Here is a 17,499-nt window from a genome sequence, read left to right as displayed (position 1 = left end):
ACTCTAGATAGACTCCCAAATTGAATTAAATGAGCCAACTAAGTCAAATTAACTTAGTTAACTATCACAAGTTACTATGAGAATTAGAATTGTAATTTAATCCCTAATTTAATTCAAGGGAAAATTAAATATGGATTTTTCGTGTTGCATTTTCAATAGAAAGTATCAAGGTCCTTCTACCGAAAGGGAAGAGAAAAGTGGGCCCTTTAAAGACAAAGTAATAGTTCACAAGGAAGCAATCGTTGATCAACCAGCGAAATAGTTCACAAGGAAGCAATGGTTGTTAAAGAAAATACAACACAAATTCAACAAGATAAGTAGAAAATCCACCGAAATAGTTCAATTTCCTTAGTACAGATGAAAACAACATACATCGCAAACATTCAAAGAATGGTCTTACAATATTCACGACATATGCATGGAAGCGTTTTGGCTCAACGAGCTTCTGAATTAAGTAAAAGTTCCAAGATACATCAATACAATGAACACAACTAGCCCCAATAGTGGAGCATTAGAGTAGTCACTTACTCCTCCAAAAAAACTATCTTCCTCTCTAATACCTGGTAGGAGGATCCAAGTTGAAAATTCCTTTACATGACTAATGAGGGTGTATTAAAAAAAAGTGGTGATCATTCACATCCCTTATGACTCTTGGACTACCCTCATGATTGTTTGACTTCTTAATGACCTTTAAACTTCCTACATGGCTTTTCATATTACATGGATGCCTCTTGGACTTCCACTTTACACTACATTTATTCATTATTAAATTTACATAATTCACAATTGACGTGGAATATATTGACTCATGATAGGACATGATAAGACAATAATGACATGAACTGCGTGATGATGTGGCAGTGCTAAGTTGTCCTTCTTGTTGCTTCTTTATTTATGTCTTCAATAAGAGATGTATCCAATACTTCAAATTCATGAGAGATATTATTTATTCTTCATATCCACCCTCCAAAGGGTTGTGAATCAGATGGAGTCTTCATGCGGTCCTAATATTTGGTCTTCTGTTGTAATCCAGTGTTCCTTCGTCTTCTTGCTTGATGATCATCTTATTTCCTCAACTCCTTAGGTGTCTTCTAGCATGGTCTCCTTCTCCATATCCTTCATCATCATCTTGTCATGACATAATAGAATATCTACAATTGCAATCCACTCATGACAAGACGACATCAATTTAATAAACCCCTAGCCTAAGATGCTTCATGAAATCACTTGTTAGGGCTGGAACTGGTGACTAATTGAGTGACTGACTCAGGTATTGTGCATTTAAAGAGGTCAAGGTCTGGGACTAAGGCTTGAGACTGTGTAATGCACAGTTCAAGATGGCCAAGGTCAAAGGATTGCATTGTTGAGGGACTCAAGGACTCAGGCTAGAAGCTTGAGCCTTGAGACTACACAATGTGTGGTTTTGGAGGCATGGGTACAGGGACTGTGTAGTTAAGGGACTCAAGGGCTCAAGATGGAGGCTTGAGGCTTGAGACTAGTGCGTAGTTATGAGGGCCCGGGCTAAGTGACTGCGTAGTTGGGGGACTCAGGAGGTCAAGCTTGAGGCTTGAAGTTTCCCAATGTGCAGTACAAACAGGAGAACAAGTTGAGATATTATGCATTTGATGGGTTCAAGAGCTCAAGCTTGATGCTTGAGGCTTGAAGTTGTCCAATGTGAAGTTATAGTGGGATAACAGTCTCAAGGATTGCACAGTTGTGCAACTCAAGCTGCCATGGTGGAAGCTTGAGGCTTGACACTGCGCAGTGCACAGTTAAGCCTGACTGGGAGGTAGAAATTGCGCATTTATAGAGATCAAGGGTCAAGGATGGGCACTGTGACTACGTAATGTACATTTCCAAGAGGAAATTTTGGGACTTGAGGGTTGAGATTGTGCAATGTGCAGTTCAGGAGCGCTAAGTGAGGTCAAGTTGCATGGGAGAGGATTTTTCGGATGAGGCTACGTCTGGAATCAGTGAGATCAAAGTAAACAAGGAAAAAACTTGAGTGTGATAACACACTTAGAATAGTTTAAGACACAACATTTATCACTTAGATTACATGAACAACATACTTCCCTCAATGCGACGACATTGCAACAGCTTTCCCCAAGTGCGACACTAAAGGTACACTTTGCGACGATAATGATGACACTTGTGCGACAGTGCATAAAACTTTGGGAATGAGTGTAAAACATATCTACATGACTAGAGGGAATCATCAACACCAAATTTTCCCTTTGAAACAAGCTATAACTCCACTTTACATAATACGTGACAATTCCCATGCCAAAAGATGACATTTTCTATATAAAGAGAAAAGTGTGAACGACACTTGCGATATGCGAACGATAGTGAAAAAAACACATGCCAAAGCCAAGATAACATGAAAATGACACTAATTAGGATGAAAGCAAGTGAAGGTGACAGTCAAAAACATGAAAGCGACACTTGAGAAAGTGATGGCGCACGAAAGAGACAGTTCAGAAAACTCACCGAAGCAAAAGCACAATCACAACCAAAAGTGGGAGATTTTCAATGAAAGTGCACATTGAATGTCAACATGGGTTGATCATCACACAAGCGCAATCTTCTTGCACTGTGTTATGCCTATACAAGCTTGCGTAAAATAATGCGCTCATGAACTTGTTGCACACTAAGCACGTGCAAGCAAGTGACTTCGACTCTTTTTTTTTCCTAAAATAAAATTCATAATTTCATTAAGGTGAAATTACATGTTGTAGATGCCCAATGGCATATGCTGTATCGTGGCTGTCTATCCACTGTTATAAACTAAATATTTACAATGTGACCCCAAAGGGTGTACTGTGCAGGTCCATGAACACAATAAAAAGTTCAAAAATTCACCCTTGTGGGTGTGTATGTGCTTTCCGTATTTACAATCATTTGCAAAAAGTATCAAAATTGTCAAAAATTTCATAAACATAAAACTAATAATTAGGGGTTGTTGCCCCTCTGTAATTTCCCATCAATGTATGGCCTGTGGAAGTAGTGATAAGTTTCTGCAGGTGTATGTTCAACAATCATCCACTCTCCTAGAGGGCGATGTGTCGCTTCTTTCGATAGCCGATCTACAGTTTCATTTCATTCCCTGTAAATATGAGAGTAAGAAATTTGATCAAAGAATGTTTTGAGAAAAACAATTTCTTCCATAATAGATCTCAGAGAGTATGCATTATAGACAACTGTGTTGTTAAACCAATCAGTCACAATCTTTGAGTCCCCAAAAATTTGTATGTTCCTGCATTGTTGCATAATGGCAAAGTAAATCAGGTGGCGAAGAGATATCAGTTCAACATGATTATTTGTGCCCTGTCCCAATCCCATGCTAATATGGAAATAGTGTGTTTCTGTAAGGTAAAAACATATGCCTCCCCCACAGCCATGCTGCTGAGCAGCACCATCAAAATAGGCCCAAGGTATTGATTTGTTTATCTGTTCCTGTCTAATATTCCTAGGTCTTTTTTGGCTCTCATCATTTGGTAGTTCTTCAAAAGCAACACAGATTTTCGGAGGGAGCAGGTTCCAGTTAACCGGCTTGTCTTCAAATATTATGATGTTTCGCTTGAGCCAGATGTGCCATGAGACCAGAAGGGGGAGGTTTCTTGTTTTTTCCACGGCAATACCCCACCAGCTGTCCCATGCCGTTATGATATCAGCACCCTGCCAACTCATATTCAGATTTAGAGTTAGTAGAACTTGTATCCATATGTTCCTGGTGGTCAGACATGAGAGAAAGAGATGCTGGGTCGTTTCCTCCTCTTGGTGGCAGAGGACACACCAGGTAGGTCCCAAAAAGGCCCTCTTTTTAAATTGGATCCAATGGGGATCTTATTTTCTAGAATATTCCACATCAATAGTCTGGTGCGCAGTGGGGCTTTTAATTTCCAAATTGATACCCACCAACTCCTTAAGGCCTTCGGTTTTTTATCTGGAATAATGGTATCATAGCCCTGCTTTGAGGAGTAGTGTCTGGATTTTGAGTGTGCCCATATAAGTTCATCCTCTTCATTCTTTAGTCTAACATGTGATTCTGTGAGTGCCTGAATGTAGTTTTGCCATGTTCTGTTCCATTCATTGGGGATGTTCCAGTTTTGTCTAGTCAGCCATGCTTGTGTAAGAAAAGTGGTGTTCTATGGATCTCATATCTGTTCAATATACATAATGCCTCTGTTGTTTAAGTGATTTATCAGCCCATTTGGAAGCTGATGAGAGTTTCCACTTCCAGTCCAGGGATCGATTCCAATGCGAATTGATGCTCCATTTCCAATTTTCCATAATAGTCCATCCTTGATTATGGGAAGAGTATTAAGAATGGCCCTCCATATCACCGAGATGCCTTTTCTATTCCAGGTTGGACTTCTAATCCAGTCTATGATAGATGATGGCCAGATGTATTTATGTAGGATAACCTCAGACCATAGACTTTTTTGCTTTAGTAATAACCAACACTATTTTGCAGCCAAGGCTTGTGCAAAAGCAAGAAGAAGTTTAAGGCCCCATCCTCCCCATTTTTTTGGAGTGGCTATTCTGTTCCATTTAACCCAAGTAAAAGGTTTTCCCTCCTTTCTTCCATTCCAAAGAAATTTGCAATAGATTTGTTGAATTCTGTGGAGAACCCCTCTTGGAATCCAGGCTAGTGACATCCAGTAAACCAGGGTGGCTTCTAGGACTGATTTGATAAGAATTAATCTCCCTGCCCTAGAGAGGAACTTGTGACACCAACAATTTATTCTTTTCTCCACTTTTGTGATAAGCCACGTCCAATCAGCAATTTTGTACCCATCTGGTTTTAGCCTGAAGCCCAGATATTTGAGCCCCTCCATCAGATCAGTAGTATGAAATGGAAATTTTTGTAGGGAGAGTAGTGATTCCTGTTGTGTACAATCAGATAGAGAGATGGTGGATTTATCCCGGTTAATTTCCATTCTCGTTGCTCTGTAGAAGAGATTTAGAATCTCATACATTGATGTGGTGTCCAGAACACCACCACTCAAGAAAATTAAAATGTCATCCACAAATAGTAGGTGTGTCAAATTGAAATGCTCCGTAATTTTAAGTCCTCTAAAACCCCCTCTTCTTCTTTTTTGAATCAATCAGTCGGCTCAATCCTTCCATAACTAAGAGGAATAATAATGGTGATAATGGGCAACCTTGCCTTATCCATCTGCCAATATTAAAGGATGTAGTGGCTGACCCATTGATGAGTATGGAAAATGATACAGAGGAGATGCAACCCATGATCCAGTTGTTGAGAGCCAGGGGAAATCCCAAATGAGTGATTATCATTTTGATATATAACCAACTCACTTTGTCGAAAGCCTTTGATAGATCAATTTTGAGGTTAAGTCCCTTGAGTTTTTTGAGCTTAATGGAGTGAAGGGCTTACTAGGCTAAGCCAATAGCATCTTGAATGTGTCTATGGTGGAGGAAAGAAAATTGCTCCTGAGAGATATGGTTGGATAAAATGGGCTTTATGCGGTTGGCTATGATTTTGGGGATGATTTTATACAGGCAGTTGTAAAGTGATATAGGTCGGAAGTCATTGAAAGAGGTTGGTGAGTCAGTTTTAGGAATCAAGGCCAAGTAGGTGAAGTTTAGGGGAGGGTGGATGTGCCTGATAATTCTACTTTCTTCAATGACTGCCAGCAGGTCCTGTCCCAGAAGCTCCAGAAAAGCAATGTAGAATTCAACCGGCCAGCCGTCCGGACCGGCACTCTTGTCCTTCTTGAACCATTTGAGTGTGCTCTCCAATTCCTCCATAGTGACAGGTTGTATCAGGTCATCCACATCATCCAGATCAACAAACCTAGGGAAGTGTCCAGCCAGGTTAATGATGTCCAGGAGGGTGATGGCTGCCGGAGCTGTGAATTGATTTTTGAAATGAGTATTCCCCAACTTGGCTAATTGTGGGTGGGTAGAGGCCCATCCATCTTGTTCACATGGCAGCTGCCAAATGGTGTTAGAGGCCTTCCTGCCATTGGCAAAATTGTGGAAAAACTTAGTATTTCCATCTCCAGCTTGTAGCCATATAGCCCTACTTTTCAGCCTCCACTGTTCTTCCTTTTCAAGCAGAATCTTTGCCTTTTGGTTTTCCAGATTTATTAGTTGGAGTTTTGTGTCATCTGTTAAGTATCCAAGCCCCAATTCATCCATGAGCTGGGCTATCTTCAATTCAATGTCCTTTAGGCTCTATTCATCTCTCAATTTTTTCTGCTTGGACCATTCCTCTCGGATAGTCCTGAGTTTCTTAAGTCGACCATAGAAATCTGCTGCCATTCTATGCTCCCTGAGAGGGGGTTGTGCTCACCAATATTCAGTAACCAGATTGATGTATTCCAGGTCTTTTAGGAATCCAGTAAAGAATTTGAAGGGGGCACGAGGCTTTTTGGAGGGGCCAGAGATTTGTAGATATATGGGGAGGTGATTAGATAGGCCTCCAGTACCAACCCATTGCCTGTATAAGGGTAGGGTACGGAGAAGATCTTCGTGAATCAAAAAGCGATCCAGTCTCCGACCTAGGGCAGCCTCACCCGTTCTCCTGTTATGCCATGTGGGCATTTTCTTGTTCATGGGAACATCAACAAGTTTAAAAGTATCCAGTAGTGTGCTCATCTGGTCCGATATAGAGTCGATCTGAGAGTGATGTCCCCAAGATTCCTCCATACCCAATGAAAAATTTAAGTCACCTCCAATAATGGTGGTGCCCGAGACAAGATTATGATCCAATAAGTTGTGCCAAAACTCAAGTCTGTTCTGGTTAGGAGAATATATGTTTATCACTTTTAACTGGATCCCCATCTCACTCGCAAATAAATCCATACCAATGAAGCCCATACTGCCCCAGGATGAAATATGCTTGACAGTTTTAGGGTTGATTCCTATAGCTAGACCCCCAGATCTGCCAAACGCATCCAAACCCTGAAAATACCAGCCCGGTAGGATAGAGTGAAGGGTTCTGGTAATGATTTCAGATGAGCCAAGGGTTTCCTGAAGGAGAAGGATGTCACAATTGGAGCTGTGTAAAAGACATTTTAGAGCCAATCTCTTTTTGGGGTTGGCTAGTCCCCTGCAGTTGTAAGAGAGCCAGATCATGGGGAAACAAGGATAAAGGGCTCAGTTGCTCTAAGTGCCCTTTCAATAGTGGATTGTCGACCCCTCGCTACATCAGCCACCACTGTCCTGATGGCTGTTTTGATCATGGATGGGCGCCCTCTGGTGGGCTTTTTCTTGGTCCTTCTGGGGGAATGGCCCAATCCATAATCAGGAGATAATTAACGAGTTCTGGATATGAGGTTATAGGGATGAGATCCCGCCCCAGATGGGGAGGATGTAAGAGAAGGAGTAGTATAACCCTGGAGGGAGGTAGGTGTAGTAGAGAATGTGGGGGGAGGGGGAAAAATGGAGCAAGGGATGGTGGGGATAACACAAGGGGAGGTGGAAGGGGGAGTCAAAGGTGGAATCAAAGAAGTAAATATGAAAAAATAGAGGTTATGGGAATAGATTCATTACCCGGATGAGGAGTCGCTTCCGCAGCAGATTTGGAGCGAGTCCGAGGAGGAGAGGTTTGAATCTTTCGCCGATTTTTTGCCTTCTGTGTAGTCTCAACTGCAGCCTCAGGTGGTGCCTGTCCTTGTTGCTGGCCTCCCTTGTTTGGCTCCTCTGAGATATGTTGTTTAGTCCAAACTTATTCTTCTGATATTAGGTACATCATCATTATCTGAAGTAGAGGAGTCACTGGAAATTTCAAAATATTCACCATCTAAGTGGGAAATGAGGTCCCATTCTTCTGGATTATGAACTGTAGTAAAAACATCCATGATCTTCAACTGTTTCTTATTCTTTTTCTCTTTGCAAGTATTAGCATAATGGCCTTCTTTACCACATATAAAACATGTTACCTTTTTAGAAGGCTTTGCTCTTTTTCTAAATACTATCCTCTTCTTTTTGGAAAATTTAGAAGGATAATATTTTCTCTTAGGAGTATACTTATCTGTCTTGCATGAGCATGAAACTTTTGACACTTTCTTTTTAGATTTGCTACTACATCCAAAATCATAGGTTTATGCAAAATTATTACACAACTTTGTACTGAAATGCATCTGCTTCTTAAAATTCTTTTTAGCTTTTTCTGATGCACATTCTCTTTGCAAAACAGAAACTATCATCTGATGTACTGCAGCAAATGAAGAATTCTCAATTTTTACTTTGTTGGTCTCAATATACTGATTAATCAAATCTGGAATTTTTCCTGGCATTGAAGCTATGTAATACCTCAAATAAGCAACATTGTGAGGATCTACTGCTTGATAAAGAAGTTTTTTCATAACACAATAATAATCATGCAGATAATCGATGTTACACAGTCTTTGTGATAAAAAGAGTTAACCATGATGTACTGAATCTTCTGGTACTACCCCCACAAACTCATGTTTTAAGGCATCAAAAATAGCTTTCAGGGGATCTGTTGGATGTTCAATGATATTGTGCATTTCTTCTTCAGACAACTTATCCCACCATTGTTTTAAAATACCAGTAAAAGACCAAACAATTTGTGTGACTATATCAGACCATGATGCTTTGGTTTCAGCTTTTCGCTGTAGTGCCCAAGCATGGACATTATGCAAAACTGTTATAACTTCTTCACTTCCATGCAATCAATATTTACCAAAAGTGTATTGCCAAATCCTTTAGCTGATGGATTTTCAAATTTGGCAGGGACATTTTCCAAATTGCTCTATATCTAGAAAAATGACTGTCTGCACATGCTTCATGTGCAAAAGTATCCTTGTCACCTTTCATCCTTTATGTGTGAATGTAAATGTATCACCTCTATCTCTTTTAGAACTGGTATCTCCTTGAGTGGGTTCTCCAGGAGTTCTAGTAGTATGAGAGGTAACACCAGACATGGCCAAAATTTGTGGAGCAGATGGTTGGCCATTTTCTACAAGGGTTTTAAGACTGACATAACCTTTTGGTAATCTCAAGCTTTCAACAGTAGGAAAAGTGGTTAGCCTCTCTCTCATCAAATCTGTTTTTTCTCTGGCTAACATTATTCCCTTTTGTACCTTCTCAACCTTAGCAGTATCTATGTTATCAATGCTTTTGAACAAAATACTTCTAAGACCATCTTTTGGTTCATCTGAACTAGAAGAAAACTTTAATTTTGAACTTGAAAGATCTACTTCTCTATAATGAGGTGGAGAAGTAGGCTGCGATAATGCATCTCTTAAATGTTCAAGGGACCTGGAAATAATTCCCATGTTGGAATTGATATCATTCAATTTCTATGTATGCTCATTCTGTATTCCCAAACATTCAGTATAACCACTGTGCATTTTCTTTATATGTTCTTTAATTTCTAGCACATCTTTGGCTATGTCATCTATGTTTTGCAGCATACAAACAATCTGATAGTTTGTATAATTATGCATTTTCTCTGTTTCACTTGGCTCTGCATCTGACATGTTTTTCATCTGTATCCATTGGAAATCTGACTTTAGAGTGCCATTCTTGAAAGTTCTTCTAGAGTTTGCAGGCTCTAAATATCTTTCGTTAACCTTTGCTGTCAGATCATATTGAACTCTGGGAAGACTAAAGCTTTTGATATCAGGCAAGACTGTTTCATGGTTTTGATCTTCTAGTTGGAAACTGGAAGATGGACCCGATACACAGCATTGGCAATCATTAGATTTATGGGACAGAGGTTTCTTTTGGGAACAGAATATGTTGGTGGAACTGGAGCTGATAAAGGAGCAGGAGAAGGCATAACTGGAGGAGGTATTACTGCTTTTGTACTGTCTCTACTTCCTAAAAATGAAGATCTGTCCAAGATAGTCATAGATCTGACAAGCCGAGGGCTTGTGAATTTGAGACTAGAAGAACCATCAGAATGTTTGACAATAGACAATTGTCTAGGTTCTTTTGATGTTTGCAGTTGAGGATATTTTTGTGATAATGGAATGTAAGTACTATTCCATTCATCGGGTAGAGTGCATTCCGCTGTAAGGGAGCAATATTACCAGGACCAACTATTACTCCTTCTTTCAAATCTCTTAAACACGATTTAGGATTGAGTGGAGGCATTGTGCTGGAAACAAATCGAAGACAAATAGAAGAATGAAGTTGAGCAATTAAAGTTTGTGGGGCGACATTGAAACCATTGAACTGGATATAGGCATTTAGAAACTCATTTATATATGGGTCATTCAAAGAAACTTGATATTTGGGAATTACAGAAGACCAGACAGGATTGTTATTAAGAGGGCTCTGAAAACCTCCCAACAATGCATCATTAAAATCATTCATTCTGAACAAACTTGAATTCCTCTCGTGATGCAAGCAGATTAGGTTGAAAGTCCGCAGATGCAGAGCAGGAGAGACTCAAGATTAGAGAACATAGCATAGGAATAGAAACAACTTCCACAATACTCACAGATCTTAATTTCTCGAATGCTTTTCATATTTACAAAGCTAGTATTTATAATATCCTAGCCAGTTAACCGGTCAAAACTTCTACAGGTAACTTGAAACAAAGAGAATATACTTTCGGTAAGAACATCATGCAAGAAGTCTTATCAAAAGGACAAATAGTAAAAGTATATGTACCTAAAAGAAAAGGATTTGGGCAAGTGGGTACTACCACTTGCTATCTTGTCCCTTAAAGGCAGAGCCATATGGGGACCAAATCCTACACAATCTAAAAAGCAAGATAATGCAATCTAAAGATGAGATGGCTCGAATCTAGGACATCGGCTCATAATTACAAAGTGGATATTTAAGAAAACCCACAAAAACTTAAATATTTACATAAAGTGTATATGATATCAAAAGAGTGATCATATACATTAGTCACTGTTATTCCATTCTTCATCAGAACCATCATGATCTTGTTCACATATGTCTATCTGTTCTCTTTCTAATAATTTCTCAATGTCAGGAGCAAATATTTCTGGTGCTAATGAATCATCTAACCATGGTGGTGCTTCTTCTCGGAAGCAACAACCAGAGAGCAAATGAGAAAACATTTGAAGGGCGGTGCCTCGAATCCACAGAAATCTCTCCTTGAAAACTGATAAACAATTTAAATTCTAATCCATGGTGATTGCTATCATTCTGGACTACTATTGTATCTTCATGAATGAATTCGAATTCTACAGTGTAATCATTTTGTGCAGCAATGTGGAGTTCCCAAACAAGTGTGTTGATCGTGTCTGGAAAACCACTTTCACACATCCAAGTGACTCTAGGCATATATTTGAACAAAAACAATTTAAACCAAGGACTCCACCAATTTACAGCACTATCTACCTGTGTAGCATAAAAAATGACTCTGACATAACCATGTATCCTAGCCCTTTGATGAATGGTAAAATAATCTTGCCAGGTCCAATCTGTACTTTGGACAAAACCAAAATAAATGGGAACAGGTTCACGGGATAATGCATAAAAGACTCTCCAAGGCCTATCTCTATAAGGTAATTCCCTACTGTATGCAAACATGCATGACTCTGAATCAAACCATTTCTGCAACACAATTTGTAATACTTCTATAGGTAATGACTTGACTCTTAAAACAAAACAATCCCAACAGAATTCATATTTACACTGACTACAGACTAATACTGAACAGTTTCTGGACTGACAGACACTAGACTGGACTGGACTTTTACTTGAAGAACTTTCTCCTTTGTACAGGGGTCTGAACATCTTGATGTCTTTGATTTCTGGAGCTCCTTCTCTTGTCAACATGTCTGCTAAATAATTTTCTGCACCTGATTTATAGACAATATCGAAATCAAAACCTTCTAGCCAGAGAGCCCATCTTAGAACCCTGGTATTTCCTTGTTCTAACAATTTCTTGTTGGACAAAATACCTTTCATATGTTTCAGATCAGTTCTAACTAAAAATCTGACACTTTTTAAGAACAATCTGAATCTTTGAATTCCTCTTTTGACAGCCAGTATCTCTTTGTGGGAAGATGGATACTTAGCTTCTGTGTCATCAAAAGTACCAGAGGCATATGCACAAACAAGTTCTTTCCTTCCATGTTTCTGTAATAACACTGCAGCCCATGTATGATCAGATGCATCTGTTTCAAGAATAAATGGGAGATCGGTGTCAGGCAGTCTTAACTTGGGAAGCTCTCTGATTTTTCTTTTTATGTTCCTTACTGCCATAGTCATCTCATTAAACCATTCAGATTTTTCTTTCTTCAGCCTTTTCTACAAAGTCTTAGTATCTTCAGATTGCTTTTCATAGAATTGACGGATGTAATTCAAGCAACCTAAAAATCTTTGAGGCATTTTTACCTCAAGGAAAATATCCGAAAATTTCAGAAGATGAAGAAGGATATGGGATTGAAGCTCTATGTGACCCTGTTCAATATGCAATCCTAAATAGTCTATTCTTACTTTTCCAATTTGAAACTTTTCTTCTGAGTCAGATAGAACTAAACCATGCTTGTACACCATTTCATAGAATTTTTCCAAATGTAGCTTATGAGTATTTACATCCTTACTAAATACAAGAAGATCATCAATATATATAATCACATACTCTACCTCTCCAAAAATATCTTCCATCCGCTTTTGGAATTCAGAAGGAGCATTCTTCAAACCAAATGGCATTACTGTCCATTGGTATTGGCCATGTGGAACTGTGAAGGCTGTTTTATATCTGTCATCTGGAATGATACCAATTTGCTAGAAACCACTTTTAAGATCAAATTTGCTGAAAACATTGGCATTGGCGATTTTAGCAAGCAACAATTCTTTATTGGGAAGAGGATACCTGATAGGCATTAGAGCCTCATTCAAAGCTTTGTAATTAATTACCAACCTCTTCTTTCCACGTTTCTGCTCACTATGTTTGTTGACATAAAAGGCCGGACATGCCCATGGGCTTTTGCAAGGCTCAATTAGGTTCTGTTCAAGCAACTGTTGATCTCCTGTTTGCACAAAGCCTGTTTAGTAGGTGACATATGATTAGCACTTTCTTTCTGTGGTTTAGGAACATAACCTTCCTTATAAGGTAATGCTACAAAATATTTCTCTCTGGTCCAGAAAGCATCTGGCCTGCTTGCTGTGCAATCGTGGTGCAGCTTATCTGAGATTGCTTGTAATGTATTTTGGCCATGTATTTCTACATGCTTGACAATCTTTTGAATTTTGGTAAGATCTTGCATGGTATCCTGTAGATTGTCTTCTTCACTGGGCTTGACCTTAAGCTGGTAATCATTTTTTGCAGGAATCATAATCGGTCCTTCAACAGTAGTAAATGTGACTGAGTCTTTGCCAAAGGTGACTGGAAGGAATCTCTTCAAAAAATCTTGTCCCAATAGGACATCTGATCCTGTATCAAAACTGTACAAAGTAACATATGTCTGTACATGATTCAAATAAACTGGAAAATCAGGAGATATATGGTTAATCTCCATTAACTCTTTATTCACAGCTCTGAAGGACAGTTTAGTAGGCTGCCAATAATAAGAAGGAATTGCACCAAATTTGCAGCAACTACACATAGCTCCAGAATCAATTTGTGCATCTAAAGAGTATTCCTTTAAATTTGGCAATTTTATTTTCAAAGGAATTACCACTTTATCCCCTATTCCCATGATATTTACCAAATCTACTTCCTTAGATTTCATGGGCATTTCTTCTGGAATATCCTTCATCAGAATTCTTGTCAATTTGGAATTAGCATCATCATAATTAGAAATAAGACTTTGAAGTTTAGCTGATAATTGCAATATTTCTGATCTTGTTAGTCTAATAGATGATTCCAAACTGCTAATTTTCTTTTTGAGAATATTGATTTCATCCATACCTGTAACTTGAGAAGCTTCTGTAATATGAAATGGTTTGAACATTGAATCAAATTCTCTTTCAATAAAATCCTCATCATCAATTATTCTTTTGGAAGGTAATTGTTTTTCCAAACTTTCCAGCTTTTCTTTCAATCTTCTTCTAGCTGTTAACTGAGACGGTTCAAGTTGTGCTAGATGTGTCTTAACCTCATCAATCTCATTCTGCAAATTGTCTGTTTTGTTGAAGTAAAACATTTCAATATCAGCAATAAAAGTTTCATTAGAGTCAGAAGAATCAGATTCCAAACTTATTCTTCTGATATTAGGTAAATCATCATTATCTAAAGTAAAGGAGTCACTGGAAATTTCAAAGTATTCACCATCTGAGTGGGAAATGAGGTCCCAACTTCAACTGTTTCTTATTCTTTTTCTCTTTGCAAGTATTAGCATAATGGCCTTCTTTACCACATATAAAACATGTTACCTTTTTAGAAGGCTTTGCTCTTTTTCTAAATACTATCCTCTTCTTTTTGGAAAATTTAGAAGGATAATATTTTCTCTTAGGAGTATACTTATCTGTCTTGCATGAGCATGAAACTTTTGACACTTTCTCTTTAGATTTGCTACTACATCCAAAATCATAAGTTTCTGCAAAATTATTAAACAACTTTGTACTGAAATGCATCTACTTCTTAAAATTCTTTTTAGCTTTTTCTGATGCACATTCTCTTTGTAAAACAGAAACTATCATTTGATGTACTGCAACAAATGAAGAATTCTCAATTTTTACTTTGTTGGTCTCAATATACTGATTAATCAAATCTGGAATTTTTCCTGGCATTGAAGTTATGTAATACCTCAAACAAGCAACATTGTGAGGATCTGCTGCTTGATAAAGAAGTTTTTTCATAACACAATAATAATCATGCAAATAATCTATGTTACACAGTCTTTGTGATAAAAAGAGTTGACCATGATGTCTTGAATCTTCTGGTACTACCCCCACAAACTCATGTTTTAAGGCATCAAAACTATCTCTCAGGGGATCTGTTGGATGTTCAATGATATTGTGCATTTCTTCTTCAGACAACTTATCCCACCATTGTTTTAAAATACCAGTAAAAGACCAAACAATTTGTGTGACTATATCAGACCATGATGCTTTAGTTTCAGCTTTTCGCTGTAGTGCCCAAGCATGGACATTATGCAAAACTGTTATAACTTCTTCACTTTCCATGCAATCAATATTTACCAAAAGTGTATTGCCAAATCCTTTAGCTGATGGATTTTCAAATTTGGCAGGGACACTTTCCAAATTGTCTCTATATCTAGAAAAAGGACTATCTGCAGATGCTTCATGTGCAAAAGTATCATTGTCACCTTTCATTCCTTTATGTATGAATGTAAATGTATCACCTCTATCTCTTTTAAAATTGGTATCTCCTTGAGTGGGTTCTCAAGGACTTTTGGTAGTATGAGAGGTAACACCAGACATGGCCAAAATTTGTGGAGCAGATGGTTGGCCATTTTCTACAAGGGTTTTAAGACTGACATAACCTTTTGGTAATCTCAAGCTTTCAACAGTAGGAAAAATGGTTAGCCTCTCTCTCATCAAATCTGTTTTTTCTCTGGCTAACATTATTCCCTTTTGTACCTTCTCAATCTTAGCAGTATCTATGTTATCAATGCTTTTGAACAAAATACTTCTAAGACCATCTTTTGGTTCATCTGAACTGGAAGAAAACCTTAATTTTGAACTTGAAAGATCTAGTTCTCTATAATGAGGTGGAGAAGTAGGCTACGATAATGCATCTCTTAAATGTTCAAGGGACCTGGAAATAATTCCCATGTTGGAATTGATATCATTCAATTTCTGTGTATGCTCATTCTGTATTCCCAAACATTCATTATAACCACTGTGCATTTTCTTTATATGTTCTTTAATTTCTAGCACATCTTTGGCTATGTCATCTATGTTTTGCAGCATACAAACAATCTGATAGTTTGTATAATTATGCATTTTCTCTGTTTCACTCTGATCTGCATCTGACATGTTTTTCATCTGTATCCATTGGAAATCTGACTTTAGAGTACCATTCTTGAAAGTTCTTCTAGAGTTTGCAGGCTCTAAATATCTTTCATTAATCTTTGCTGTCAGATCATATTGAGCTCTGGGAAGACTAAAGCTTTTGATATCAGGCAAGACTGTTTCATGCTTTTGATCTTCTAGTTGGAAACTGGAAGATGGACCCGATACACAGAATTGGCAGTCATTAGATTTATGGGACAGAGGTTTCTTTTGGGAACAAAATATGTTGGTGGAACTGGAGCTGATAAAGGAGCAGGAGAAGGCATAAATGGAGGAGGTATTAATTCTTTTGTATTGTCTCTACTTCCTAAAAAGTAAGATCTGTCCAAGATAGTCATAGATCTAACAAGCCGAGGGCCTGTGAATTTGAGACCAGAAGAACCATCAGAATGTTTGACAATAGAAAATTGTCTAGGTTCTTTTGATGTTTGCAGTTGAGGATATTTTTGTGATAATGGAATGTAAGTACTATTCCATTCATCAGGTAGAGTGCATTTTGCAAATCCTATTTGTAAGGTAGCAGTATTACCGAGACCAACTATTACTACTTCTTTCAAAGCTCTTGAACACAATTTAGGATTGAGTGGAGGCATTGTGCTGGAAACAAATCGAAGACAAATAGAAGAATAAAGCTGAGCAATTAAAGTTTGTGGGGCGACATTGAAACCATTGAACTGGATATAGGCATTCAGAAACTCATTTATATATGGGTCATTCAAAGAAACTTGATATCTGGGAATTACAGAAGACCAGACAGGACCGTTATTAAGAGGGCTCTGAAAACCTCCCAACAATGCATCATTAAAATCATTCATTCTGAACAAACTTGAATCCCTCTCGTGATGCAAGCAGATTAGACTGAAAGTCCGCAGATGCAGAGCAGGAGAGACTCAAGATTAGAGAACACAGCACAAGAATAGAAACAACTTCCACAATACTCACAGATCTTAATTTCTCAAATGCTTTTCATCTTTACAAAGCTAGTATTTATAATATCGTAGCCAGTTAACCGGTCAAAACTTCTACCGGTAACTTGAAACAGAGAGAATCTACTTTCGGTAAGAACATCATGCAAGAAGTCTTATCGAAAGGACAAATAGTAAAAGTATATGTACCTAAAAGAAAAGGATTTGGGCAAGTGGGTACTACCACTTGTTATCTCGTCCCTTAAAGGCAGAGCCATATGGGGACCAAATCCGACACAATCTAAAAAGCAAGATAATGCAATCTAAAGATGAGATGGCCGGAATCTAGGACATCGACTCATAATTACAAAGTGGATATTTTAAGAAAACCCACGAAAACTTAAATATTTACATAAAGTGTATATGATATCAAAAGAGTGATCATATACATTAGTCACTGTTATTCCATTCTTCATCAGAACCATCATGATCTTGTTCATATCTGTCTATCTGTTCTCTTTCTAATAATTGCTCAATGTCAGGAGCAAATATTTCTGGTGCTAATGAATCATCTAACCATGGTGGTGCTTCTTCTCGGAAGCAACAACAGAAAGGGAATGAGAAAACATTTGAAGGCCGGTGCCTCGGATCCACATAAATTTCTCCTTGAAAACTG

The 17,499-nt window shown here is 38.2% G+C and overlaps 1 protein-coding gene across 1 annotated transcript; it reads right to left on the bottom strand.

Moving 5' to 3' along the window:
• Positions 1-6,324: 6,324 nt before the first annotated feature.
• Positions 6,325-6,855, bottom strand: LOC149166578 (uncharacterized). Its single transcript, XM_089430197.1, has one exon. The coding sequence runs from the start codon at positions 6,853-6,855 to the stop codon at positions 6,325-6,327; it is 531 nt and encodes a 176-aa protein (XP_089286323.1).
• Positions 6,856-17,499: the final 10,644 nt, after the last annotated feature.

This window comes from Pinus tabuliformis, chromosome 5_1 (genome assembly GCF_031772625.1).
Source record: "Pinus tabuliformis cultivar Carrire ecotype Pingquan chromosome 5_1, CPIR1, whole genome shotgun sequence".
Taxonomy (NCBI): Eukaryota; Viridiplantae; Streptophyta; class Pinopsida; order Pinales; family Pinaceae; genus Pinus; species Pinus tabuliformis.
The sequence above is the reverse complement of the archived record's forward strand: the minus strand, read 5'-3'. Positions and strand labels throughout refer to the sequence as shown.